Below are 27,707 nucleotides of genomic sequence, written 5' to 3'. Positions count from 1 at the left end.
TTGCCTGGAGAATCCCAGGGACAGAGGAGCCTGGTGGGCTGCCATCTATGGAGTCTCACAGAGTCAGACACAACTGAAGTGACTTAGCAGCAGCAGGGAGAATATATGGGTTAGGGGTGTGTGGCCCTGGATATAATAAACTTGGAGGGATCTCTGCTTGATTTGAACCTTTGAAGGAGTGGATACTGTAGCCTTTGCAGATTGTTGGTCACCCTATTCTTGGGAGGCTTGCTGCCTTTTCTCCATCTTTTGGTTACGAAGTAGTCTGAGACCATACACGTTTGGAAGGTTACCTGCGGCATGGCCAGGATGGTAGGAATAATGATGTCAATTTCTGGGAGTCATCAAAGGGTTATGTGAGGTCTAACCTGTCTTCAATAGATAATTCCTAGGTAACCTGCAGATAAACCTGGTCAAATTGTATGGAAATGGGAGGGGCGAGCCTTAAATGTCTGCTTTTTTGAAATTGTGCAGTCCCTTCATAAACACTTATAATGAGGTGGGTATTATCATTTGTCTTAAACAGGTAAAAACTAAGGCTCAGAGGTTAAGAAATTTACTGAAAGTAAAAGACTGAAACAGGACATTCTGATGTGGCTATTTGGTATAATCTTGTTGTATTAAAACATTTTAATTTTAATTCAACACATAAAAACTTATATTTTAGGCTTTCTCTTACTGTCTCCTTTTTAATTCACTGATGCTCCACATCTCTCTCTCAATGACCCTATTCACGTTGCTCTTTACATTTTAGTCTCACTGACCTTTCTGTTCCTCAGATCCAAACCCGTTCCCACTCTAGGGCTGTTGGATGAGTTGTTCTCTCTGTTTGGCCTACTCTTCTGCTGATTCTACATGACTGGCTCCTTCCTATAATTTTAACTGAGCCTAAGTTCATCTTAGAGAAGCTTTCCCTACTCACTATGCTACAGTGTCATTCAGTATTTTCTTCTTCTATTTTAATTATCTGCAAAGAAGCTGATTTTTTTTTTATTGATTTCCTTTTGTTGTTTATTGCTTGATTCCTCTCAGATTCATGATTATTTTATTTTCACTTTTATGTCCCAGTGCCTGACATATTTGTTGAATGGGTACATTGAGAAAAATCAAAACCAGGTGCAACCTTCTTAAATATTTGTGTTTATTTCAACCTGTCCTCTCTCCCTTTCTTCCTGTTTTAGGGGAAGAAGGTGTCCCTTCTTTTTATGGTATTAGGTGTTTAGTGTTCCTAGCACCCACTCCAGTACTCTTGCCTGGAAAATCCCATGGATGGAGGAGCCTGGTGGGCTGCAGTCCATGGGGTCACGAAGAGTTGGACACGACTGAGTGACTTCACTTTGCCTTTTCACTTTCATGGATTGGAGGAGGAAATGGCAACCCACCCCAGTGTTCTTGCCTGGAGAATCCCAGGGATGGCAGAGCCTGGTGGGCTGCTGTCTATGGGGTCGCACAGAGTTGGACACGACTGAAGTGACTTAGCAGCAGCAGCAGCAGCAGCAGCTGTGTTGTAGACCCCATTTAATTTATCTTCACTTCTGGTTCTTTATCCATGTAAAACACATTCAGTAGTCTCTGAGAATAAAAACCTTCAGTCTTGGTCTCTTAGTCTCAATGTCACTGTCCCCTAACTCCTTCCATGGACTAATTTAAGAACCTACCATTTTAATTTTTATTATAAATGTATATTCTCAATCATAAATACCTGCCTTACAAATGAGATTTTGGAATGTAATACTTACAAATCGAAGACTACTTTTTAAAAATCAGTATGAGTTCATAACTCTGTTGCATTTCAAGTATATTGTCTTCTGAGGTAGAGTCCTGTTTCTTGGCTGTCTTGTTCCCTTTTGGCTTGAACCCCTTAATAGGATGAGCCGCTTCCTAAAACACTGTTAAAATATTCATAAATCAGATATTTTTGTTGATTCAGCTTGTCTTTATTGCTAGGCTTATATAGGGCTATATTTCAAGAGTACAGGAAATGATGTACAGAGGATAAAATATTTAGTTTAAAAATTTTCATATGCTCTTACATCATTTGAAGAACACTTAGTAATTAAATTGGAATTTTGCAATTGTTCTAGATGGACCTAGTGGTTCCAAAGTTGTTCGTCGCAGTGATATTTGTAATAGCGAAGACTTAAAAACAATATTAATGTTAAAGTGGAAGAGATGGTTTAAGATGCAGTATGTCCATAGAGTACAATCATTTAGATGTCCTTAAAAAGTTTATATAAGCTTTTGGTGACACAAGAAAATAGGAATTTAAAAATATGAATTAAAGCATAGGAAGTCAGATTTCTTCTTCTACCAATGTTAGAATAGGTTGTTTCAGTTCAGTTCAGTCGCTCAGTCGTGTCCGACTCTTTGCGACCCCATGAATCATAGCACGCCAGGCCTCCCTGTCCATCACCAACTCCCGGAGTTCACTCAGACTCACGTCCATCGAGTCGGTGATGCCATCCAGCCATCTCACCCTCTGTTGTCCCCTTCTCCTTCTGCCCCAATCCTCCCAGCATCAGAGTCTTTTCCAATGAGTCAACTCTTCGCATGAGGTGGCCAAAGTACTGGAGTTTCAGCTTTAGCATCATTCCTTCAAAAGAAATCCCAGGGCTGATCTCCTTCAGAATGGACTGGTTGGATCTCCTTGCAGTCCAAGAGACTCTCAAGAGTCTTCTCAACACCACAGTTCAAAAGCATCAATTCTTTGGCGCTCAGCTTTCACAGTCCAACTCTCACATCCATACATGACCACAGGAAAAACCATAGCCTTGACTAGATGGACCTTTGTTGGCAAAGTAATGTCTCTGCTTTTGAATATGCTATCTAGGTTGGTCATAACTTTCCTTCCAAGGAGTAAGCGTCTTTTAATTTCATGGCTGCAGTCACCATCTGCAGTGATTTTGGAGCCCAGAAAAATAAAGTCTGACACTGTTTCCCCATCTATTTCCCATGAAGTGATGGGACCAGATGCCATGATCTTCGTTTTCTGAATGTTGAGCTTTAAGCCAACTTTTTCACTCTCCTCTTTCACTTTCATCAAGAGGTTTTTTAGTTCCTCTTCACTTTCTGCCATAAGGGTGGTGTCATCTGCGTATCTGAGGTTATTGAGATTTCTCCCGGCAATCTTGATTCCAGCTTGTGTTTCTTCCAGTCCAGCGTTTCTCATGATGTACTCTGCATATAAGTTAAATAAACAGGGTGACAATATATAGCCTTGACATACTCCTTTTCCTATTTGGAACCAGTCTGTTGTTCCATGTCCAGTTCGAACTGTTGCTTTCTGACCTGCTTACAGGTTTCTCAAGAGGCAGGTCAGGTGGTCTGTTATTCCCATCTCTTTCAGAATTTTCCACAGTTTATTGTGATCCACATGGTCAAAGGCTTTGGCATAGTCAATAAAGCAGAAATAGATGTTTTCTGGAACTCTCTTACTTTCTCCATGATCCAGTGGATGTTGGCAATTTGATCTCTGGTTCCTCTGCCTTTTCTAAAACCTGCTTGAACATCAGGAAGTTCACGGTTCACGTATTGCTGAAGCCTGGCTTGGAGAATTTTGAGCATTACTTTACTAGCATGTGAGATGAGTGCAATTGTGCAGTAGTCTGAGCATTCTTTTTGGCATTGCCTTTCTTTGGATTGGAATGAAAACTGACCTTTTCCAGTCCTGTGGCCACTGCTGAGTTTTCCAAATTTGCTGGCATATTGAATGCAGCACTTTCACAGCATCGTCTTTCAGGATCTGGAATAGCTCAACTGGAATTCCATCACCTCCACTAGCTTTGTTCGTAGTGATGCTTTCTAAGGCCCACTTGACTTCACATTCCAGGATGTCTGGCTCTAGGTCCGTGATCACACCATCATGATTATCTGGGTCGTGAAGATCTTTTTTGTACAGTTCTTCTATGTATTCTTGCCACCTCTTCTTAATATCTTCTGCTTCTGTTAGGTCCATACCATTTCTGTCCTTTATCGAGCCCATCTTTGCATGAAATGTCCCCTTGGTATCTCTGATTTTCTTGAAGAGATCTCTAATCTTTCCCATTCTGTTGTTTTCCTCTATTTCTTTGCATTGATCACTGAGGAAGGCTTTCTTATCTCTCCTTGCTATTCTTCGGAACTCTGCATTCAGATGCTTATATCTTTCCTTTTCTCCTTTGCTCTTCGCTTCGCTTCTTTTCACAGCTATTTGTAAGGCCTCCCCAGACAGCCATTTTACTTTTTTGCATTTCTTTTCCATGGGGATGGTCTTGATCCCTATCAAGTGTCATGAACCTCATTCCATAGTTCATCAGGCACTCTATCAGATCTAGGCCCTTAAATCTATTTCTCACTTCCACTGTATAATCATAAGGGAATGAGCGAAAAGCAAAGGAGAAAAGGAAAGATATAAACATCTGAATGCAGAGTTCCAAAGAATAGCAAGAAGAGATAAGAAAGCCTTCTTCAGCGATCAATGCAAAGAAATAGAGGAAAACGACAGAATGAGAAAGACTAGAGATCTCTTCAAGAAAATCAGAGATACCAAAGGAACATTTCATGCAAAGATGGGCTCGATAAAGGACAGAAATGGTATGGACCTAACAGAAGCAGAAGATATTAAGAAGAGGTGGCAAGAATACATAGAAGAACTGTACAAAAAAGATCTTCACGACCCAGATAATCACGATGGTGTGATCACGGACCTAGAGCCAGACATCCTGGAATGTGAAGTCAAGTGGGCCTTAGAAAGCATCACTACGAACAAAGCTAGTGGAGGTGATGGAATTCCAGTTGAGCTATTTCAAATCCTGAAAGATGATGCTGTGTAAGTGCTGCACTCAATATGCCAGCAAATTTGGAAAACTCAGCAGTGGCCACAGGACTGGAAAAGGTCAGTTTTCATTCCAATCCGAAAGAAAGGCAATGCCAAAGAATGCTCAAACTACCGCAAAATTGCACTGATCTCACATGCTAGTAAAGTAATGCCAAAATTCCTGCCAGGCTTCAGCAATACGTGAACCGTGAAATTCCTGATGTTCAAGCAGGTTTTAGAAAAGGCAGAGGAACCAGAGATCAAATTGCCAACATCCACTGGATCATGGAGAAAGTAAGAGAGTTCCAGAAAAACATCTATTTCTGCTTTATTGACTATGCCAAAGCCTTTGACCGTGGATCACAAACAAACTGTGGAAAATTCTGAAAGAGATGGGAATAACAGACCACCTGACCTGCCTCTTGAGAAATCTGTAAGCAGGTCAGGAAGCAACAGTTCGAACTGGACATGGAACAACAGACTGGTTCCAAATAGGAAAAGGAGTATGTCAAGGCTATATATTGTCACCCTGTTTATTTAACTTATATGCAGAGTACATCATGAGAAACGCTGGACTGGAAGAAACACAAGCTGGAATCAAGATTGCCAGGAGAAATCTCAATAACCTCAGATACGCAGATGACACCACCCTTATGGCAGAAAGTGAAGAGGAACTCAAAAGCCTCTTGATGAAAGTGAAAGTGGAGAGGGAAAAAGTTGGCTTAAAGCTCAACATTCAGAAAACGAAGATCATGGCATCTGGTCCCATCACTTCATGGGAAATAAATGGGGAAACAGTGGAAACAGTGTCAGACTTTATTTTTCTGGGCTCCAAAATCACTGCAGACGGTGACTGCAGCCATGAAATTAAAAGACGCTTACTCCTTGGAAGCAAAGTTATGACCAACCTAGATAGCATATTCAAAAGCAGAGATATTACTTTGCCAACAATGGTTCGTCTAGTCAAGGCTATGGTTTTTCCCGTGGTCATATATGGATGTGAGAGTTGGACTGTAAAGAAGAAGGCTGAGCGCCAAAGAATTGATACTTTTGAACTGTGGTGTTGGAGAAGACTCTTGAGAGTCCCTTGGACTGCAAGGAGATCCAACCAGTCCATTCTGAAGGAGATCAGCCCTGGGATTTCTTTGAAGGAATGATGCTAAAGCTGAAACTCCAGTACTTTGGCCACCTCATGCGAAGAGTTGACTCATTGGAAAAGACTCTGATGCTGGGAGGGATTGGGGGCAGGAGGAGAAGGGGATGACAGAGGATGAGATGGCTGGATGGCATCACTGACTCCATGGACGTGAGTCTGAGTGAACTCCGGGAGTTGGTGATGGACAGGGAGGCCTGGCGTGCTGTGATTCATGGGGTTGCAAAGAGTCGGACATCACTGAGCGACTGTTATGATCTGATCTGATCTGATACCTGAATGGTCTAGTGGTTTTCTCTACTTTCTTCAATTTAAGTCTGAATTTGGTAATAAGGTGGTTTGGAACCAAATAATGCTGCTGGCATTAGAGAGAGAAGCTAAAAGAGCGAGAACTAGAGAAGCTAGAAGAGGTCAAAGAGCTATAAAGGCAGTGAGGAATTAGAGGCCAGGATCTGGAAGATAAGGAAGGCTCTGAAAGGTAAGCCTGATTTTTGAGGCTGCCTTGCCCATGAGGTCATTGTTGATTCTGAAAGCAATAGGTGAAGAGGCCAAATAGAATTTTCAAAATGCTCATGTCATGGAGGACAAAAAACTGCAATTAGGGCCTCCCAGGGTGGAGGGAAACACTCTAGATTTGGGGGTCGAGTCCCTGAGGGCCTGAATTATAGGAGTAATTTACTTCTGTCTTTACAGGGACCTGAAGAGTGAAACCCAGTGTTTAAATCTCAATTTTGGGTTAGTTTAAGATGACCTGGAATTCCTCGTGTCCCTAGCTAATCTGTTTGCTAGAAGCAAAAGTAAATCCTTTCTGAATAATATCATCCATAGCCTCAGATTATCTTTATAATTTTTTATATACAGTGTTCAGCCCTCCATAAAAATTATGAAGCCTTATGAAAAGATAAACCACAATGAACAGGAAAGATTGATAATAGAAAAATACAAAGGATACAGATATTTGAGTTGTCAGTCATGGGTTTATATCTATGATTATTGTCTTAGAAGAATTGAAAGTAAAATTGATAATTTTGTCAGAGATCTGAAATGGTAAATAATGAAATAGAAATTCTAGAACTGAAAAACAGAAGAACTGATTGTTAAGAACTCAGTGGTTGGGTTTAACAGTATAAAGCTGAAGGAAAAACTAGTGAAGTGGAAGATAAGTCAGAAAAAAATCTAGACTGAAGCATTGAGAGACAAAAGGATGGAGAGTATGTGAGGCATATGGAATGCTGAGCAAAGTTCTCATGGACAAGTACTTGAAGTTGAGAAAGAGAATAAAGAGAATGAGGCAGAAGCTGTGTTTGATAAGAAATTGGTTGAGAATTTTCCAAAACTGGTGAAAATGAAGTCATAAATTTAAAAAGTGTTCTCAACACCAGGAAAAATCCAGAGTAAACTGCACCGAGGCACATTATTAGTAAAGCCTGAAGAAAAGAGAAATCTTATGAGCAACCACAGCATAAAAGACATTTTATATTTAAAGGTGCAGCAGCGAGACTGACAGCATGACTTTTCAGCAGGAACAGTGGTGTCCAGAAGGCATACTTCATTTTATTGCACTTAACAGATAACACATTTTTTATAAATTGAAGGTTTGTGGCAGCCCTGTGTTGTCAGTTGAAGATAAGCAATTTTTTAGTAATATTTTAAAATCAAGGTATGTAGATTATTTTAAAAGACACATTACTATTGCACACTTAGTAGTCTGCAGTATAATATAAAGATAGCTTATGTGCACTGGGGAACCAAAAATTTTATGTGAGTTGCTATAAAGCAGTACTCCCTTCATTGCAGTGGTTTGGTCTGGAAATGGTGGTCTCTCCGAGGTATGCCTGTAGCTGAGGAGAACTTACAGCCCATAGCCTATACCCTAAAGGGCATAGGGTATTCTTTAGGCTGAAGGAAAATGGTTTCAGACACAATGAAGAGGATTGGGAAGGGTGGTTATGTGGGTAAATATGAATGAATGTTGTCTGTATAAAATAATAAATAGTAATAATGACTTACGAACTTGATATGCTATTTGGGATTAAAATGTATGATAGTAATAGCACATGACTTGAAAAGAGTAAATGGAGTTAGTGCTCCATGTCCCTTGCATTGTCTGGGAAGTGTAAAAGTACTACTTGATAGAAGTTTTCATGAGTCAGAGTGCATTTTATAATTACTAAGGTGTTCCTTTAAAGAGTAGCAGAAGAATATATATTTGACAAGCTAATGGCGAAAATTGGGACAATAAACAGGAAAACTAAATGAGGGCTAGAAAGGGGAGGTAAAGGAATATGAAACGAGAGACACCCATTGGAAACTGAATTATTTTATTATTCACTATACTGTCAGAACTTATTAAGTGAACCATATGAAATTGGCAGTATTTGGCCTGCAATAATAAGTTTCATAATTGAAGTGTAAACAGGTCAAATTAGTTAAAACCAAAGATTGTCAGGATGGATTAAAAGAAAGCCAGTTATATTCTGCACAACAAAATCATGCCTTAAGTGTAAGAAATTTTTTTTTTTTGGCACACATCTCGGCTTGCAGGATCTCAGTTCCCTGATCAGGGATTGAACCCAGGCCATGCAGTTGAAAGCCCAGAATCCTAACCACTAGCCCCCCATTTGTAGACTTTTTGATGATGGCTAGGAAATCCCATGGACAGAGGAGCCTTGGTAGGCTACAGTCCATGGGGTCTCGAAGAGTCTGACATGACTGAGCGACTTCACTTTCACTTTTCACTTTCACGCACTGGAGAAGGAAATGGCAACCCACTCCAGTGTTCTTGCCTGGAGAATCCCAGGAATGGGGGAGCCTGGTGGGCTGTCATCCATGGGGTCGCACAGAGTCGGACACGACTGTCGCGACTTAGCAGCAGCAGCAGTCTGACCAGTGTAAGGTGATTTCCTCACTGTAGTTTTGATTTGCATTTTTCTACTAATTAATGATGTTGAGCTTCTTTTCCTGTGTTTGGCCATTTGTATGTCTCCTTTGAAGATGTGTCTATTTAGATCTTCCTCTTATTTTTTGATTAGGTTGTTTGTTTTTTGAAATTGAGCTGAATGAGCTGTTTGTATATTTTGGAGATTAATCCCTTGTCAGTTGCTTTGTTTGAGAACATTTTCTTCCATTCTGTGGGTTGTCTTTTGTTTTGTTTACGGTTATGATTTGTTTGTGTGTCTTAAGTAATACTTCCCCTTTGAGATCATAAAGTTCAACAAATATTTTCCAAATTTTTTTCCTAAAATCTTCAAAGCTTTTTCTCTGCACAAAATCTTTAATTCACTGCAAATTTACTTCTTACGTAATGTGTAAGGGATATATTTTTTTCCATATGGATAACCAGTTTTCCAGTAGTTTTTCTCTTTAATTGTTTTGTGGGTTTGCTTTTTTTTTTGGCCATGCCTCAGGGCATGCAGGATCTTAGTTCCCTGACCAGGGAGAGGACCTGTGCCCCCGAAGTAGAAGTGCAGAGTCCTAACTACTGGATCACCAGGGAACTCCTCGTGAACTTATTTGTAATGCCGCTTCTGATACTGAATTTCTATACGTGTGTGTCTCTGTTTGGTCTCTCTTCTTATCCATTTGGTCATTTATCTGTCTTTGGGTGATATCACATTATTTTAATTATAAGATGTGAAAGAGTCTTGATAGCCCATTGGGTAAATACCCCCTACTTCAAAATAGGCTTGACTGGTTTTCGTTTGTTTTTATTCCATGTGAGTTTGGGATCAACTTGTTAAGTTCTGCGAAAAAGCTCTTTGGGGTTTTGATAGGAAGTGCCCTGAATTTATATACTAACTTGGGGGAGAAGTGACATTTCCTTAAACATGATACAATTCTTCCTTAATTTCTGTTTTTACGTTCTTCAGTAAAGTTTAATAATTTTCTTCATACAAGTCTTGCACATTGTTAGATGTATTCCTAGGAGCCTTAAAATTTTATTTAAGCCATTTAAAATGACAACAATTAAAATCATGTTTTCAAATTATTTATAAAATGTTTATGAATACTGTTTTGGTTTATTGGCTTTGAATCCAGGTTACTTTTGAATCCAGTAACCTGTTAGACTGTTTGTTTCTAATGGTTTGTCAGTTCTCCTTTATTTTAATCATGGACAGTTATATCAGCTGCAAATAAAATAAAGTTTATTTTTTTCTGTTACTCACATTTTTACCACCTATGTATGCACATCTCAACAATTTAATGGGATATCTTTGTAACAGTAGTGTAGTCATATATGTGTATATTTTGTTTTCTGGTTTCTTTAGATCTGTTTTGAGAGGAGCATCCACGTGGTAGTGTGGTGGTGGTGGTGTAGTCACTAAGTCGTGTCCGACTCTTGCGACACCATGGACTGTAGCCTGCCAGGCTCTTCTGTCCTTGTCCAGACAAGAGTACTGGAGTGGGTTGCTATTTCCTTCTCCAATATCGTAGTGTATTATTGCTAATAAATATACTACAATTTATCCACTCTACTGTTGATGGACATTTGGGTTGTTTGTAGTTGTTAGGTGTTACATATTTTTGTATGTGTATCCTAGTATACCTTTCCAGGTGGAGATCTGCAGGTTCGTACAGCATATAAATCTTTAGCCTGACAATATAGTGCTGAACTGTTTTTCAAGGCGGTTTTATTAGCTTGGATTCCCACCAGTAGTATATGAAGGTCCTTGCTCCTTTCCAGTGATTAGCATTACCAGTTTGGTGTATGTAGTGGTAGTTGTGAGCATATGGTTTTCATTTTAATGAAATTAAAATGATTAATAAGACCAAGGACCATTTCGTATGTTTAGTGGTTATTTGGATATCTTCTTTTGTTGTGTTCTTGTTCAAGTCTTCTGTTCATTTTGTATTAGGTTGTATCTTCTTTACTGATTTGTAGATGCTCTTTATATATTCTGGACATATATATATATATGTCTTAATATATACATATTATGAATATCTTCTCTGTTTCTGTACATGCATTTTTACTCTTTCATGGTATCTAGAAGTTCTTTTAGAGTGTAGTAGACTTTAATATTTTCCTTTATTGCTAATGTATTTATGGTCCTGTTTCAGAATTTTTTCTCCATCATGAGGTAATGAAAGATAGTTTTCCTGTCTTCTAAAGCTGCCTTTCACATTTAGATCTAGAACCCATCTAGGTTTTTTGTTTTGTTTTGTCTTTTTTTTTGAAGAGTGGATTCTTTTTATTTTATTTATCTTATTTTTTGGCCATGCTGTATAGCACATGGGATCTTAGTTCCCTGGCCAGGGATCAAACCTGTGTCCCCTGCATTGGGAGTGCAGAGTCTTAACCACTGGACCACCAGGGAAGTCCTTGATTTGTTTTGTTTATTGTATAGTATAAGGTGAGGGTTTAGTTTGACTTTCTTTTTTTCCTGTGTGATTGTACCACTACTGTTTTTGGAAAGATCATCACTCCATTGTGATAAGTCAAGGGTCTATATATGTGTGGGTCTATTTCTTTACTGAAATAGACGTTATTGTTCCACTAATTTATGTTTTTTTCAGACACAGAAAAATCTATGTAAATGGAAAGTGCTAAATAAGAATAGGAATGAATACAAATCATTAATCATTATAACGAATAGAAAATGTACTAAACTCACCAGTCAAAAAACAAAGATTGTTACATTGGATTAAAAAAATCTGACTATGTGTTTTTTAAAAAGAGACCTACTTAAAGCTAAGAACTCAAAAAAGTTTAAAAGAAGGTAAAATGAATCACCAAGCACATTCTGAGAGTCTTGCATTTAAATGGGAAGAAATGGTGTCTTGAAAGAGTTGGTTTCAACTCTTTGCTGGGTCTTTGCTGGGTCCAAGAGCCTGTGCTCCTGTCCCCCAGTGGTCGTCAAAGCTGTAGGCTCCTACGTTTCCAAGGTTTTCCTCCCAGGGCAGCCATGTTCTTTATTTGTGCCCCTGGAAATTTTCTTTGTTCTGTTGTGGGATGAGCCATGCATTTCAAAGGAACTTGCTGTACTTCGTCTAGCTTTTTTTAGGCATGTGTGTGGGTGTCTCCCCCACCCCAATTGTTTAGTCTTCTGTGTGTTATCTGAACTGTTAAATACAGTTTTAAGAACCCACCCTTTTGGGGGACTGCTAAAAGTGATTGCCTGTAGGGGGGTGTTATGGATCATTTCTTATATTCTTGTGCATTTTTCATATTTTTGCAAAAGAGCACATATTTTATAACTTTTTTAAATTTAAAAAAGGAAGTTGCCCATAAGATCCTCCAAGTAATAGTCCTTCTTTTCCGTTTGTTGCAGGTGGTGCGGTTGTGTCAGAACCCAAAGCTGGCGCTAAAGAATAGCCCACCTTATATCTTAGACCTGCTGCCAGATACCTACCAGCATCTCCGCACTATCTTGTCAAGATATGAGGGGAAGATGGAGACACTTGGAGAAAATGAGTATTTTAGGGTGTTCATGGAGAATTTGATGAAGAAAACTAAGCAGACCATAAGCCTCTTCAAGGAGGGGAAAGAAAGAATGTATGAGGAGAATTCTCAGCCTAGGTAATGGAGAATACTACACAAATATTTATTCAGGTCTGTGACTGCCCGAATGGGTAACACGTAGAAATAGTGGAGTTGGTTTTAATTTTATGTCAACAGAAATAGAATGCAAAGTTAACATTTTGACTTAAAGCTGTGTTTTGTGTTAAAGGTTGCCTTGGAGGGTAGTGATCCATCTCTAGCTCTGATCATTCATTTAACCTCTGAAAAGTGAGTGACTTACAGTCAGGAAGATGAGCTGGAGACAGGCGGTTTTTTAGAGATCTGGAAGTTTGTGGATAGGTGAGTTTGAAAGAAAGAAGTTGGAGTTGACAGTAAATAGTAAGGGGTCAGATTTGGACCATGAGCTGTGGCCCACCAGGCTCCTCTGTCCATGGGATTCTCCAGGCAGGAATACTGGAGTGGGTTGCCATGCCCTTCTCCAGGGGATCTTCCCCCACCTAGGGATCAAACCTGTGTCTCTTACATACGTCTCCTGCATTGGCAGCCGTGTTCTTTACCACAAGCTCCATCTGGGAAGCCTCATTTGCCTGAGCTGGTAGCATATTAAGTAAGGTTATAAGTTGGGGATAATAGAAAAAAATTAGCTAGTAGTTTGGATAACTTAAAAAAAAAATAAACCTAAGTGAAATGACATTTTCTTTATAGGTAAGGTAGCTTTTCAAATAGAGAAAATAGAATACTTTTCAAATAGAATTGGCAAAATGCAGTTAATTCAATAAATATTTGAGGAACCATTAAGTATTCTTTTGTAATTATTAAATGCTAAAAACTGTATTGGCGGTTCCGTGTGTTATTGGCTTGGTTGTTGTAAATTATGTATTGGGAGAGAAATAGATTGATTGCATGTATTGTATAGTTGTGTTTTGTCCAGTCGGAATTAAATATTAACTCACCTGGAACAAGTAATAAGATATAAATTCTGTTAGAACTTTTTAGGGAGTAACTTACTCTTGAGGAGTGACTTGAATTGGGAGGGACAATAATTTCTGAGGGCATTCAGTCAATGTGCCAAGGAGTAATTTATTAAATGGTATCCTTGTAGACTTTGATTCTGTTGGCTTAGATTCTGGGAACTTTCATCTTTCACTTAAAATTTTACCCACATCATTACTCATGTTAACTTTACTGTGACAAATGACTCAGGTTTGGTCTAGAGTATTAGAATTTTCTTCTTAAGAAGATTTCTGGTGACTGAATTCTATTTGTAGGAACTTTTATAATATCTAATTTATATGAAAATGACCTTTGTCTACTTAAATTATTTAAATTTTATGGCTTTTGTTAAAACCGTGACTACTTAGACATTAGCTAATCAGTCATTTTGTATTGCTAAATTAAAATAAAAGTAATTTTGGACTTTATTAAGTACCGTAACTTAAGAATAATTTTATTTATCATCCACAGTGTACTAGGTTCTAATTCTAGGAGGTGAAAAGAAGAGTTAAGCATTTAATTCTGATGTCATGTGATAAATGCTTTAATAAAAATATGTACAAAATGCTGTATGAACAGTGTTGCCTAGTGGCATCGGGGAAGGTGGCACAGAGAAAGTATTATTTGAGCTAGATTTTGAAGGATCTTTTGAAGGAATTTTCTAGGCAGAGAAGTGAAGCAAAGGCCTTTAACACAGTGGCATGAAAATGCAGGCTCTGTTTAAAGAACGTGAGCGGTCTGGTTTGGCTAGAACTAGGGGAGATAGATAAGCTGGAAATACAGGTTGGAGTCAGATTGTAAAGAGCTGTTTTTTGACCTCTAGAATTTCTCCTGTTGATAACATGCTGCTATAGAAAAGGTTTTATTTATTTATTTTTTGAATTGTTGTTCAGTTGCTAAGTCGTGCAACTCTTTGTGACCTCATGGACTACAGCTTTTTTAAAATAATGAAACAAAAATTGTAGATTTTTCAGTCTTTTTGGAGCACACTGAACATTGACTGACATTTTACTTTTTTTAATTTTTATGACTGATAATTCATCACTGAGAGGCAGGATAGTCTACTGGTTAAGAAGAGAATTAACTCTGAAGCCAGCTGCCTTAGTTTGAATCTTAACTTTTCCACTTACTTAGTGTGATTCCTTGGTTTCCTCATCTGTAAAATGAGATAATAATATAATTTTTCTTGTGGGGAATTTGATAAGTAAATGTTTGGTCCTTAGAACAGTGAATTTTCTTGTTGGGAATTTGATAAGTAAATGTTTGGTACTTAGAACAGTGATTGGCATATGGAAAATAATGAGTGGGTTAGCTCTTATTATATTAATCATCTTCATTACTTTCATTACTATAAACATAGATTGTTGGGTCAGGCTGTTTGTCATTAGTAAGCATAACCTGATGAAGTACGTGGGACTTCCCAAATGGTGCTAGTGATAAAGAACCCACCTGCTAGTGAAGGAGACATAAGAAACAAGTTCAGTCCCTAGACGGGGAAGATCCCCTGGAGAAGGGCATGGCAACCCACTCCAGTATTCCTGCCTGGAGAATCCCATGGACAGAGGAGCCTGGCGGGCTATAGTCCATAGGGGTACAAAGAGTCAGACATGACTGAAGCGACTCAGCAGGCACACATGCATGCAATGAAATGCATAGACCAGTTTGCTCTTACTACGTGGCTTCACAAGATGCTTGTAAGTTCTTTTGCTTTTTAAAAAAAATCTTACTGTCAGTATGTCTGTTGGTATCAATTTCATTTCCCCTAATATAAAGCTTTTAATCCACTATAGGCTTGACCATACAACCAGGCTTGTACAAATTATATATAAAGTGGGAATAAATAAATTTGAGGTGAGAATACAATTTTTTTTTGGTAAAGGAAAAATATATGGCTTTATGATCTTTGTGATCTGTATTTTGGTTGTTAGTAGGCTTTTTTCCTATGCAGTTTTAAAAATTGAGATAGGATTCATATACCATAAAATTCACCCTTTTAAAATATATAATTTAGTAGTTTTTAGTGTGTTCACAAAGTTGTGCAACTGTCACTACCACTTAATTCCAGAACATTTTTATCACCCCAAAAAGAAGCCTCATTTTCATTAGCAGTCACTCGCCATTCCCTACTCCTGCTTCTCCCCAGCCGTTGGTGATCAATAATATTTACTTTATGTCTCTGTGGATTGCCTGTAATAAACATTTCATTTACATATGGCCTTTTTTGTCTAGTGTCTTTGACTTAGCGTGTTTTCCCATTCATCCATCTTATAGCATAGATCATCACTTCATTCCTTTTTATGGCAAAATTATATTTATATTGTATTTGTGTGTGTGTGTGCACGCTAAGTCATATCCAACTCTTTGCGACTCCATGGGCCATAGTCCACCAGGCACCTCTGTCCATGGGATTTCCTAGGCAAGATTACTGGAGTGGGTTGCCATTTTCTTCCCCAAGGGTCTTCCTGACCTGGGGATTGAACCCTTGTTCCCTGTGTCTCCTGCATTGGTAGGCGGATTCTTTTCTACCGTGCTACCAGGGTATTTATACTGTAATTATATTTTATTGATATTGTATTGGCATTTTGATTACAGACATTTGGATGGTTTCTATTACTAATAATGCTGCTATGAACATTTATGCGCAATTTTTTGCGAGACTATATGTTTTCAGTTCTATTGGATATATATCTAGGAGTGGAATTGCTGAGTCATATGGTAATTCTGTATTTAACATTTTGAGGAACCACCAAATTGTTTTCCACTGCAGCTGCACCATTTTACATTCCCCAAGCAATATATAAGAGTTCCAACTTCTCACCAATACTTACATTTTTTTTGTTATAGCCATCTTACTGGGTATGAAGTAGATACTCATTGTTTTGATTTTCATTTCCCTAATAAGTAATAAAATGAGCAGTCTTTTTATATGTTTATTCTCTGCTTGTGTATGTTCTCTGGAAAAATGTCTGTTTGAGTCCTCTGCTTGTTTTTTTGACCTGGGTTACTTGGCATCCAGTTCTATCACTTCATGGCCTGTAGAAGGGGAAAAAGTGGAAGCAGTGAAAGATTTTATTTTCTTGGGCTTTAAAATCACAGACGATGACTACAGCCATAGAAGACACTTGCTCCTTGGAAGGAACGCTATGACAAACCTAGACAGAATATTAAAAAGCAGAGATATCACTTTGCCAACAAAGGTCCATCTAGTCAAAGCTATAGTTTTTCCATTAGTCAGGTAAGGATATGAGAGTTGGATCATAAAGAAGGCTGAGTGCCGAAGAATTGATGCTTTTGGACTGTGGTGCTTTAGAAGACTCTCGAGAGTCCCTTGAACAGCAGGGAGATCAAACTAGTCAATCCTAAAGGAAATCAACCTGAATATTCATTGGAAGGACTGATGCTGAATCTCCAGTACTTTGGCCACCTAATGCAAACAGCTTACTCTCTGGAAAAGACCCTGATGCTGGGAAAGATTTAAGGCAAAAGGAGAAGGGGGCATCAGAGGATGAGGTGGTTAGATAGCATCACTGACTCAGTGCACATGAATTTGAGCAAACTCTGGGAGATAGTGGAAGACAGGGGAGCCTGGTGTGCTGCAGTCAGTGGGATCGCAAAGAGTCAGACACAGCTTAGGAACTGAACAACAACTTGTCTTTTTATTGTTGAGTTGTAAGAGTTCTTTACATATTCTGGATACTAGATTCTTATCAGATATATGATTTATAAAACTTTATTCCCATTCTGTGGATCATCTTTTCACTTTCTTGGTAGTATAATTTGGTAGCCTTTCCCTTCTTCAGGGGATCTTCCCAACCCAGGGATTGAACCCAGGTCTCCCACATTGCAGGCAGATTCTTTACCAGCTGAGCCACAACGGAAGCCCAAAAATACTGGAGTGGGTAGCCTTTTCCTTCTCCAGGGGGTCTTCCCTACCCAGGAATCAAACTGACATCTCCTGCATTGCAGGCAAATTCTTTACCAACTGAGCTATCAGGGAAGCCCAGATTCTTACCAGATATATGATTTATAAAACTTTATTCCCATTCTGTGGGTCATCTTTTCACTTTCTTGATAGTATCATTTGAAGCACAGAAGTGTTTATTTGGTTGCACCAGATCTTAGTTGCAGTACACAGGCTCTTAGCTGTGGCATGTGGGATCTAGTACTCTGACCAGGGATCGAACCTGGGCCCCCTGGATTAGGAGTGCAGAGTCTTAGCCATTGGATCACCAGGGATGTCCCTGAAGCATGAAACTTTTTAATTTTGATGAAGTTCAGTAATTTTTTTCTTTGGTTCCTGTGCTTTGATTTCATAGTCAACAGTGAAAGTGACAGTGTTAGTTGCCCAGTTGTGTCCGACTCTTTGTGACCCCATGGGCTGTACCTCTGTTCATGGAATTCTTCAGGCAAGAATACTGGAGTGGATTGCCATTCCCTTCTCCAGGGATCTTCCTAATGTAGGGATCAAACCCAGATCTACATTGCAGGCAGATTCTTTACTGTCTGAGCCAGCAGGGAAGCTTCATAGCAAAGAAACCAGTACCTAATCCAAGATCATGAAGTTTACAGTTATGATCATTTTGTGTTAATTTTTGTTTATGGTGTAAGGTAAGGGTCCAACTTAATTCTTTTGAATGTGGTCATCCAGTTTTTCCAGCACTATTTGTTGAAAAGACTGTCCTTTTCTCACTGAATGAAGTTGGCATCCATGTTGAAAATTAATTGACCATGTGTGTGAAGTTGTATTTCTGGGCTCTCTATTTTATTTCATTGGTCTATATGTCTATCCTTATGCCTTTCCTGGTGGCTCAGACAGTAAAGAATCTGTCTGCAATGTGGGAGACCTGGGTTCAGTCCCTGGGTTGGGAAGATCCCCTGGAGAAGGGCATGCCAACCAACTCCAGTATTCTTGCCTGGAGAATTCCATGGGTAAAGGAGCTTGGTGGGCTCCAGTCCATGGGATTGCAGAGTCAAACACAACTGAGCAACTCACTTTAGCTTTCTGTATATATATCTTTATGCCAGTACCACAGCATCTTAATTACTGTAGTAAATTTCTTTGTAGTAATTTCAGTAATTTACTTTGTAGTAAAGTTTTGAAATCAGAAAGTGTGAATCTTCCAATTTTGTCCCTTTTCTAAATTGTTTTGCCTTTTTTGAAGTCCCTTGAGATTCTTATGAATTTTAGGATTAGCATGCCAATTTCTACCAAAAGGGCAGCTGGAATTTTAATTGAAATTGCACAGGACCTTTAGATCAGTGCAGGAATTACTGCTATCCCAACAATACTAAGTCTTCCCAATCTATGAACGTGGGATGACTTCCCATTTATTTTGGGGTCTTTATAATTTCTTTTAGCAGCATTTTGTTTTCAGTGTACAAATCATTTACCTCTTTGGTTAAATTTATTCCCAAGTACTTTACTCTTTCAGATGCTATTATATGAAATTGTTTTTTCTTAGTTTCATCTTTAGATTGTTCATTGCTGCTGTGTAGAAAGAATATGGTTCAGTTTTGTGAAGTTTTGTGTTTGATTTTGAATCCTGTAACTTTGCAGAAATCATTTATTGGTTCTGGTGGTAGTGGTTTTTTTTTTTTTTTTTAATGGATTCTTTAGGATTTTCTACAAACAAGATCATGTCATGTGCAAATAGAGATAGTTTTACCTCTTCCTTTTCCATGCGGGTGCTTTTAATTTATTTTTCTTGCTGAATCACTTTAGCTAGAACCTCATGTGTTGGATAGAAATTATGTTGAATAGAAGTAGTGAGAAACAGACATCCTTGTCTTGTTCCTGATATTAGGAGGAAAGCTTTCAGCCTTTCATCACTGGGTATAATGTTAACTGTGGGATTTTCATAGATGCCCTTTATCAGGTTGAGAAAGTTTCTATTTCTTTATTGTTATTTTTTTAATCACAAAAAAATGTTATAGGCCTTTTATGATTTGCTCCTGGTTTTTCTTCTTGGGAAAGGAAGATTTTTGGACTCTTAAAATTCTAGAAAAAGTGAGTATCTTGAGTTGCGTTAAGGACAAGAATGCAGGCAAGCCCAAGGAGTAACTGAAATCAGGGTTGAGAATGCTGCCAGGACACTACCTGTATTCTCTCAATGCAGATTACTATCTGAAATCTGGTCTCTGCTAGAGGCTTCTCAGGTGACTCAGTGGTAAAGAATTCACCTGCCGATACAAGAGATGCGGGTTTGATCCCTGGGCTGGGAGGTCCCCTGGAGAAGAAAATGACAACCCACTCCAGTATTCTTGCCTAGGAAATCCCATGGACAGAAAGCCTGGCACGTCACAGTCCATGTGGTCACAAAGAATGAGACACAACTCAGCGACTGAGCAAAAGCAACAGCTGGCCTCTGCTAAACCCAAGATTTACATCTTACAGGTTTCCACCATAGCAGGGCATCTGCGTCTTGATACCCCTTTTGTTTTAGGCTTGGTATAGACCAATTGATTATCTATGGACCAATCAACTCTAAAAGAAAAACTTAGTTCTATGATTAGTCAAACATGGGCAAAGTGTCACTTCTAAACAAACCTGCTCTGGCTTGGGGAACATATCTGTTCCCTCAAACCATGTACATGAGGGAATTTCTTCCCAGACTGGATGTTAAGGAGCTTATCCCTTAAATATTCTGTAGAAGAGTGTACATAAGTGTCTGTCAGTATGTAATATAGTTACTTCCTGTTTTTATTTTAGAGAGGATATTAGATGAATTAACTTCTCTGAAGATAAATTTGCCATCATTTTTCTTAGCCTACCAGGCTCCTCCGTCCATGAGATTTTCCAGGCAGGAGTACTGGAGTGGGTTGTCATTGCCTTCTCCGAGACTTTATAAAAAATGAATTAAGTGAAAACCATAAGCTGCTTTCTTGCCTTTTATCTTTAATTCTGGTTTTTGCACCTGTTTTCCTTAGTGTGCAGGATGTTATAGTAGAAGCTGAGTGGGATTATATGGTGCAGTTAATTTTAAAATTATCTTGCTGTATTGTCATTGTCTTATTGTATTCATTTTGGAAGTTAAACTTTTCTGTTGCATGTATATTATCTTTTTAGAGGTGGTTATAAACTGAAATTATCAAAATTTGGTTTTGTTATATTCAGCCAGGAAGAATTCAGAAATAGATAAAAGCTTATGTGCTAACCATTCATTAAAGAAAAAATAGTAGTGAGTATTTTCTCTGTGGTAGGCACTGCTCTAGGAGCACTGATACAGCAATAAACAGAAGATAGTCCCTTTTCTCACGATGCTTATTGCGAAGAGTTGTACATGACTTAATGACTGAACAACAAAATTATAACCTTATGTTCTGTCTTTTACATTTGTTTCAAAAATATAACCACTGAACCAGTATTCTTTTGGTTTCCAGGTTATCCTCCAGTGGAAGAGTGGTGATTCACAAAGAAGTGGCAGAATTTGTTACTGCTGTAGTTTTTCCCTAGTAGCCTGAAAATAGGTGTCAACAAGTATGGCAAATCCTATTGGTAGATGATGGTGGCTTAGATCTGTGTTGAGTTTGGACAGAACTTGAGGTGTTTTAAAGCTTGCATAACATGACTTGTAAATGCATTGGATTAGGTTTCTGGTTTGAGCAAGTGGATGATCTAATGGGAAGCCATGGAAAGGTATAAATAACCAGGGAAGGTCATGATCTGATTTTTATTTTGCAGTGCTAGTATTGGCTGTTGTGTGGGAAATGGATTAGGCTCGTGGAGGTAGCAGTGATGAAAGTAGAGGGAATAAGTTAAAAGATTACTGCTATAGACCAGATAAGAGATGAGATAACTTAGGTTAAGGATGAGAAAGTTGAAAGGAAGGAAAATAGAGTGGAGCTAGACTCAGTAAGAATTGCTAGTGGATTGGACAAGAGAATGGTGAGAAGAATGGGCAGGGATGCTTTGTACGTTTGTGGTCATTAACTCTGCCAACTGGTGGCAGCATTTACTAAAATGGAGAATTCGGAGTAGAGATGGGAAAAGTTAGTTGAGAGTAAGGGAAATTAAGATTTCCATTTTGGACAGCTTTAAGTTTGAAATATTCTCATGAGCCATCTAAGGTGATACATCAAGCAGGCAATTGCGTATATTAGAGTTTGGAGTTTAGAAGGAGAGATCTGGAATAGAGAGAGAATTTTGGTAATATTCAGAATAGTATATAAAGCCAGGATGTCTGGTTGGGGAGAGAAATCATCAAAGGAGACTTCAGATGGGGCACAATAAGGAAGAAAGTAGAGAATAGATTAAAATAGCCAACACAGTAAAAAACAAAAACAAAAGAATTCTCTCTAAAACGGAGCCCTGCTATGCTGTTGGTAGAACTGTAAATTGGTGCAGCCACTGTGGAAAATAGTATGGATATTCCTCAAAAAAAAAAAGCAACTAAAAATAGGATTGCCTTATGATCCAGCAGTTCCACTCCTGGGTATTTATCCAGAGAAAACAATAATTCAAAAAGATAAATGCACCACTGTGTTCATAGCAGCACTATTCACAATAGCCACGACATAGAAACAACCTGAATATCTTTCAACAGAAGAATGGATAAAGAAGATGTGGAATACACATACACACCTATGTACACACACATCATGAAGTAGTACTTGGCCATAAAAAAAGAATGAAATAATGCCATTTGCAGCAACACGGATGGACCTAGAGGTTATCATACTAAGTGAAGTCAGTCAGATAAAGACAAATACTGTATGATATCACTTATATGTGGAATCTAAAATATGATGCAAATGAACTTATCTATGAAACAGACACTCACAGGTATAGAGAACATACTTGTGGTTGCCGAAGGAAGGGAGGTGGGGTGAGATTTGGGAGTTAGCAGATGCAAACTAGTATATACAGAATGGATAAACAGCAAGGTCCTACTGTATAGCATGGGGAACTATATTTAATATCCTGTGATAAACTGTAATGGAAAAGAATATAAAAAAGAATGTATATATATGTATAACTGAATCTCTTTGCTGTATGGCAGAAATTAATACAACATTGTAAATATACTTCAGTTAAAAAAAAAAAGAAATATCCTTCCTTCCCCTCCTCAAATTCTCTCTAAATACAAAACTAGCAAAGGAAATAAGTAATCCATGAAAGAAGTGGATTGCAGGCAGATTCTTTGCCGACTGAGCTATGAGGGAAGCCCTTCTATCAATTTGTTAGTCGTAAAAAATTTCCTTTTGGCCTGTAAAATTAGCAAAAAGACAAAAAAAAGGAAAATCTACTTATAACTAATGTTTCAAAGGACGGGGTACAGGAATGTGAGCACTCATACCTGGCTGTGGTAGAATGAAACTGGTTTAGCCTTTCTGGAGGGTGATTTATCAGAAAGAACAGAGAAGCGATTTGGGTTAAAATGCAGTTACGAAGCTATTCATTTAGATGCTGTATGTAAAAGGGAAAAACTGGAGACAACCTAAATGTCCAACATAAGATAAATTACATACACAAGAGAAGATAAGGTGTGCTATGTAGACATACAAGTTTCTGTCATTAAAAATTTTTGATAGGCAGTATATTAAAGAAATAGTAAAAATGGCAAAAGGTACACATTTCTAATTATAAGATGAATAAGTCCTACGGATATAATGTACATGATGACTATAATATTTTTATAAAGGAAAAGAGGCTACAGAATTGTATCTGTAACTAATAAGATCACGTTTTTGTAAAATGTATTTAAGAAATATAGAAAAAACATAGAAGGAATGATACTGAAATATCAACAGTAGTTATTTCTAGGTATTGGAATTAGAGGTAATTTTAATTTTCTTTCTATTTATATCTTTTATCAATTTTCTCCAATTAATATATAATCAACCAAATTATTTTTTGAAAGAAGAAAAAGATGTTGATACTTCTTAGGTGACAACTTGGATTTACAAGGACAATCCTGAACTTCCCATTTCTTATAGTAACATGATTGGTAGGTTCAGTTGAGTTCAGTGAACCTAGTCAAAGTCCCAAGTTCTCAGCTCGAGAGACTAGAGAACTGGGCTCAAATGGACAGGGTGAAGTTTAATGAAGGTGAAGAGTCACATTTAGTTCTTAACACCATCCTGTACAACTATAATATGACAGCACTTGCAGACCAGTTAATCATAAATTACTGTGGTTAATTGTTAATATTGATGATAAGATCTTAAGAAATTCTAATGTAGGTGTTTGGCTGAATATAAGTGCCTAAAGTACAGTTTGTTTGTTTTAAAACAAATATCTACATTGTCGTATAGAGCTGTTGTTAACTGATATAGTTTTTTCCTCAAAGAAGACCTCAAAGAACTTTCATGTATGTGGATTATATATCTACCAATATTTACTATGAAGAAGTGAAGTGAAGTTGCTCAGTCGTGTCCGACTCTTTGCGATCCCATGGACTGTAGCCTACCAGGCTTCTCAGACCATGGGATTTTCCAGGCAAGAGTACTGGAGTGGGTTGCCATTTCCTTCTCCAGGGGATCTTCCCGACCCAGGGATCGAACCCGGGTCTCCTGTATTGTAGGCAAATGCTTTACCCAATGAGCCACCAGGGAAGCCCTATTTACCATATCACTATTAAAACCAAGAAATTGAAAATATTTAAAATAACGTTTAATAATAAGCCCATTACATATTAACATAAAATATTTTTTAAAACATGAGAACATTTTAACAGAAAAAAAACTTTCTTTTTTGGCCACATCACGTGGCTCGTGGGATCTTAGTTCCCTGAGCAGGTACTGAACCTCTGCCACAGCAGTGAAAGCCTGGAATTCTAACCACTAGGCAACCAAGGAGACTGACCACTAGTTCCTAAGGGAACTCCTTGGGAAATATTTTAAAAAATAAGTATCTCTCCATTTTTGCAAATCTCTTAAACTGCCTCGGACAACATTTTGTACTTGGTTACATCAAAATTCATTGGTCTGTCTTGCATTTGGAATGAATCTTTTACCCCTGCATGGTTTTATGGCATCATCCCTTGATCACTTGGAAAATATTGGTTCACTAGGTTATGTAGATTTTCCAAGTGTTGACACATGACTGTATAATCACATTCATTAGTTAAATATCATTAGAAAAATTTCATTTGGAAGCTGTTAAGCTCATAGTGGAGGATGGGTGATCACTTGTTTTCCTTGAAGTGACAAGTCACTTTGCTTATTTTGGAGAAACTGCTAAATAGCCAAGTCTGAGTAACCATACTTTGTCTATTAGTCATTCTTTCAAGCAAAAATGGTGTTCCATGCCATATGTGAAAATCCCACAGCTAACATTATACTCAATGGTGAAAGACTGAAAGCTTTCCACTAACATCAGAAGGGACTTCCCTGGTGGTCCAGTGGCTAAGACTCCATGTTCCCAATGCAGGGGGCCCAAGTTCAATCCCCGGTCAGGGGACTAGATCCCACATGCCACAGTTAAGACCTGGCACAGCCAAATAAATAAATAAATTTTTTTTTTTTTTCCAAAAGAGAAATAAGACAAGGATGTCTGGTTTCACTGCTTCTATTCAACATGATTTCTGTTCAGCATATGAAGTTCTAGCCAGAGTGATTAGGCAAAATAAAATAAATTAAAAGCACCCACATGGAAAAGGAAGAGGTAAAACTATCTATCTTTGCTCATGACATGATCTTGTTTGTAGAAAATCTTAAGGAATCCATTAAAAAAAACCCACTACTACCAGAACCAATAAATGATATCTGCAAAGTTATAGGATTCAACATCAAACACAAAACTGAATTGTATTCTTTATACACAGCAGCAATGAACAATCCAAAGATGAAACTAAGACAATGTAATAGCATCAGAAAGAGTAAAGTACTTAGGGATAAATTTAACCAAAGAGGTGTAAGATTTGTACACTGAAAACAACAAAATGCTGCTGAAAGAAATTAAAGAAGACCCAAATAAATAGAAAGACATATCATGTTCGTAGATTAGGAATGAGTCAGTATTGCTAAGATGGTAGTACTACCCACATTGATCTAAAGGTCCTGTGCAATTCCTGTTAAAATTCCAGCTGCCATTTTGGTAAAAATTGATACTCTAATCCTAAAATTCATTAAGAATCTTAAGGAACTTTAAAAAGCCAAAACAATTTAGAAAAAGGACAAAGTTGGAAGATTCACACTTCTTGATTTCAAAACTTTTACTACAAAGCTACAGTAATCAAGATGATGTGGTACTGGCATAGGGATAGACATAGAGACAAATGGAATGAAACAGAGAGCCCAGAAATACACCTTCATACGTATGGCCAATTAATTTTCAACAAGGATGCCAAGTCCTTTCAATGAATGGTGTTAGCAAAACTGGATAACCACAATTAAAAGAATGAAGTTAGACTTTCACCTTATATTACATATAAAAATTAGCTTTAAATGATCAAAGACCTAAATTAAAGAGCTAAATACCAAACCCTTAAAACAGGTGAAGATCTTCATGATGTTGGATTGGGCAGTGATTTCTTGAGTTATAACACGAAAAGCATAGACCAAAAAAAAAAAAATTGATCAGCTGGACTTTATCAAAATATAAAAACTTTATCCATCAAAGGACACTAATAAGAGAATGAAAAGACAACAAAGGACACTAATAAGAGAATGAAAAGACAACCACCAACTGGGAGAAAATATTTGCAAAGCCTATATTAGGGAATTTAAATCCAGAGGACGTAAAGAACTCCTACAACTCAACACACACACACACACCCACACACACACACACACCCACACACACACACACACCCACACACACACACACCCACACCCACCCCAGTTCAAAAATGAGTAAAAGATTTGAATAGACACTTCTCCCAAGAAGTTATGTAGTTGGCCAATAGGTGCATGAAAAGATGCTCCATGTCATTAAGAAAATATAAATAAAAACCACAAGATACCACTTCACACTTATTAGAGTGGCTATTATGAAAAAAGCAAAACTAACAAAAATTGGTGAAGAGACATTGGAATCCTTTTCCATTTCTGGTGGAGATGTAAAATAGTGCAATCACTTTGTAAAGAATTTGGTGGTTCCTCAGAAAGTTGAAGTGGAATTACCATATGATTTACTGATTCCGCTAAGTATCTACCCCCAAAGAATCAAAAGCAGGGACTTAGATATTTGTGCTCCTGAGTTCATAGCAGCATTCTTCCTGATAGCCAAAAGGTAGAAACAACACAAGTGTCCCTCACTAGATAAATGGACAAGCAATAGGTGATGTACTCATGTGATGGAATATTATCCAGCTATAAAAAGAAATGAAATTCTGATACATGCCACAACATGGCTGAAACTTAAAAGCATTGTACTAAGTGAAATAGATACAAAAAGACAAATATTGTAAGATTCTGCTTATATGAGGTATCTAGACTAGGCAAATTCATAGAGACAGAAAGTTAGAAAGGAGGTTACCAGGAGGCTGGGCAGAGGGAGAGTAGGTAGTTATTGCTAACATTTCTGTTTGGAATGATGAAAAATTCTGGACATGGGTAGTGGTGATAGTTATACAACATTGTGGATGTACTTAATGCTACAGAATTGTACATTTAAAAATGGCTTAACAAAAGAAGATATTCCTCAAAAAAAAGCAACTTCTTCAACTAACTAAACATGGCACGAATGCTTCTTGTGAGGACAACTGTTATTACAGCGAGAATGCTTCTTGGGTACTTATCATTTGGTCACACGTAATATTACTTTGCCAACAAAGGTCCGTCTAGTCAAGGCTGTGGTTTTTCCTGTGGTCATGTATGGATGTGAGAGTTGGACTGTGAAAGCTGAGCGCTGAAGAATTGATGCTTTTGAACTGTGGTGTTGGAGAAGACTCTTGAGAGTCTCTTGGACTGCAAGGAGATCCAACCAGTCCATTCTGAAGGAGATCAGCCCTGGGATTTCTTTGGAAGGAATGATGCTAAAGCTGAAACTCCGGTACTTTGGCCACCTTGAGCGAAGAGTTGACTCATTGGAAAAGACTCTGATGCTGGGAAGGATTGGGGGCAGGAGGAGAAGGGGACGAAAGAGTATGAGATGGCTGGATGGCATCACTGACTCGATGGACATGAGTCTGAATGAACTCTGGGAGTTGGTGATGGACAGGGAGGCCTAGGCGTGCTGCGATTCATGGGGTCGCAAAGAGTTGGACACGACTGAGTGAGCTGAACTGAACTGAATATTTTTTAAAATATTCTCAATATTCCAAATCTAAAGAAATTAATGGTCTTTCCTGTTTCATCAAGGATATTCTGAAGTGCAATTAGCATTTTGTTTTTTATTTTACTGCAAATCATGGTGATGA

General features: G+C 38.0%; 1 protein-coding gene and 1 non-coding gene across 4 annotated transcripts in view; one reads left to right on the top strand and one right to left on the bottom strand.

Annotated features, from left to right (window-relative positions):
• CBL (Cbl proto-oncogene) overlaps positions 1 to 27,707 on the top strand; it is a 106,966-nt gene that overhangs the window by 21,259 nt on the left and 58,000 nt on the right. For 2 of the 3 annotated variants that reach the window (XM_070384082.1, XM_005897176.2), the window contains exon 2: positions 12,221 to 12,468. The exons of the other annotated variant lie outside the window; for it this stretch is intronic. In XM_070384082.1, coding sequence (XP_070240183.1) covers positions 12,221 to 12,468 — 248 coding nt within the window. The remainder of the gene's footprint in view (positions 1 to 12,220; positions 12,469 to 27,707) is intronic. 3 annotated transcript variants of the gene reach the window in all.
• On the bottom strand, positions 11,194 to 11,266 carry TRNAG-CCC (transfer RNA glycine (anticodon CCC)). Its single transcript has one exon. It is a non-coding gene; the product is annotated as a tRNA-Gly (tRNA).

The sequence above is a fragment of the Bos mutus genome, chromosome 15 (genome assembly GCF_027580195.1).
Source record: "Bos mutus isolate GX-2022 chromosome 15, NWIPB_WYAK_1.1, whole genome shotgun sequence".
Lineage (NCBI taxonomy): Eukaryota > Metazoa > Chordata > Mammalia > Artiodactyla > Bovidae > Bos > Bos mutus.
Note: the sequence above shows the minus strand (reverse complement) of the source record. Positions and strands in the feature narration are given on the sequence as shown.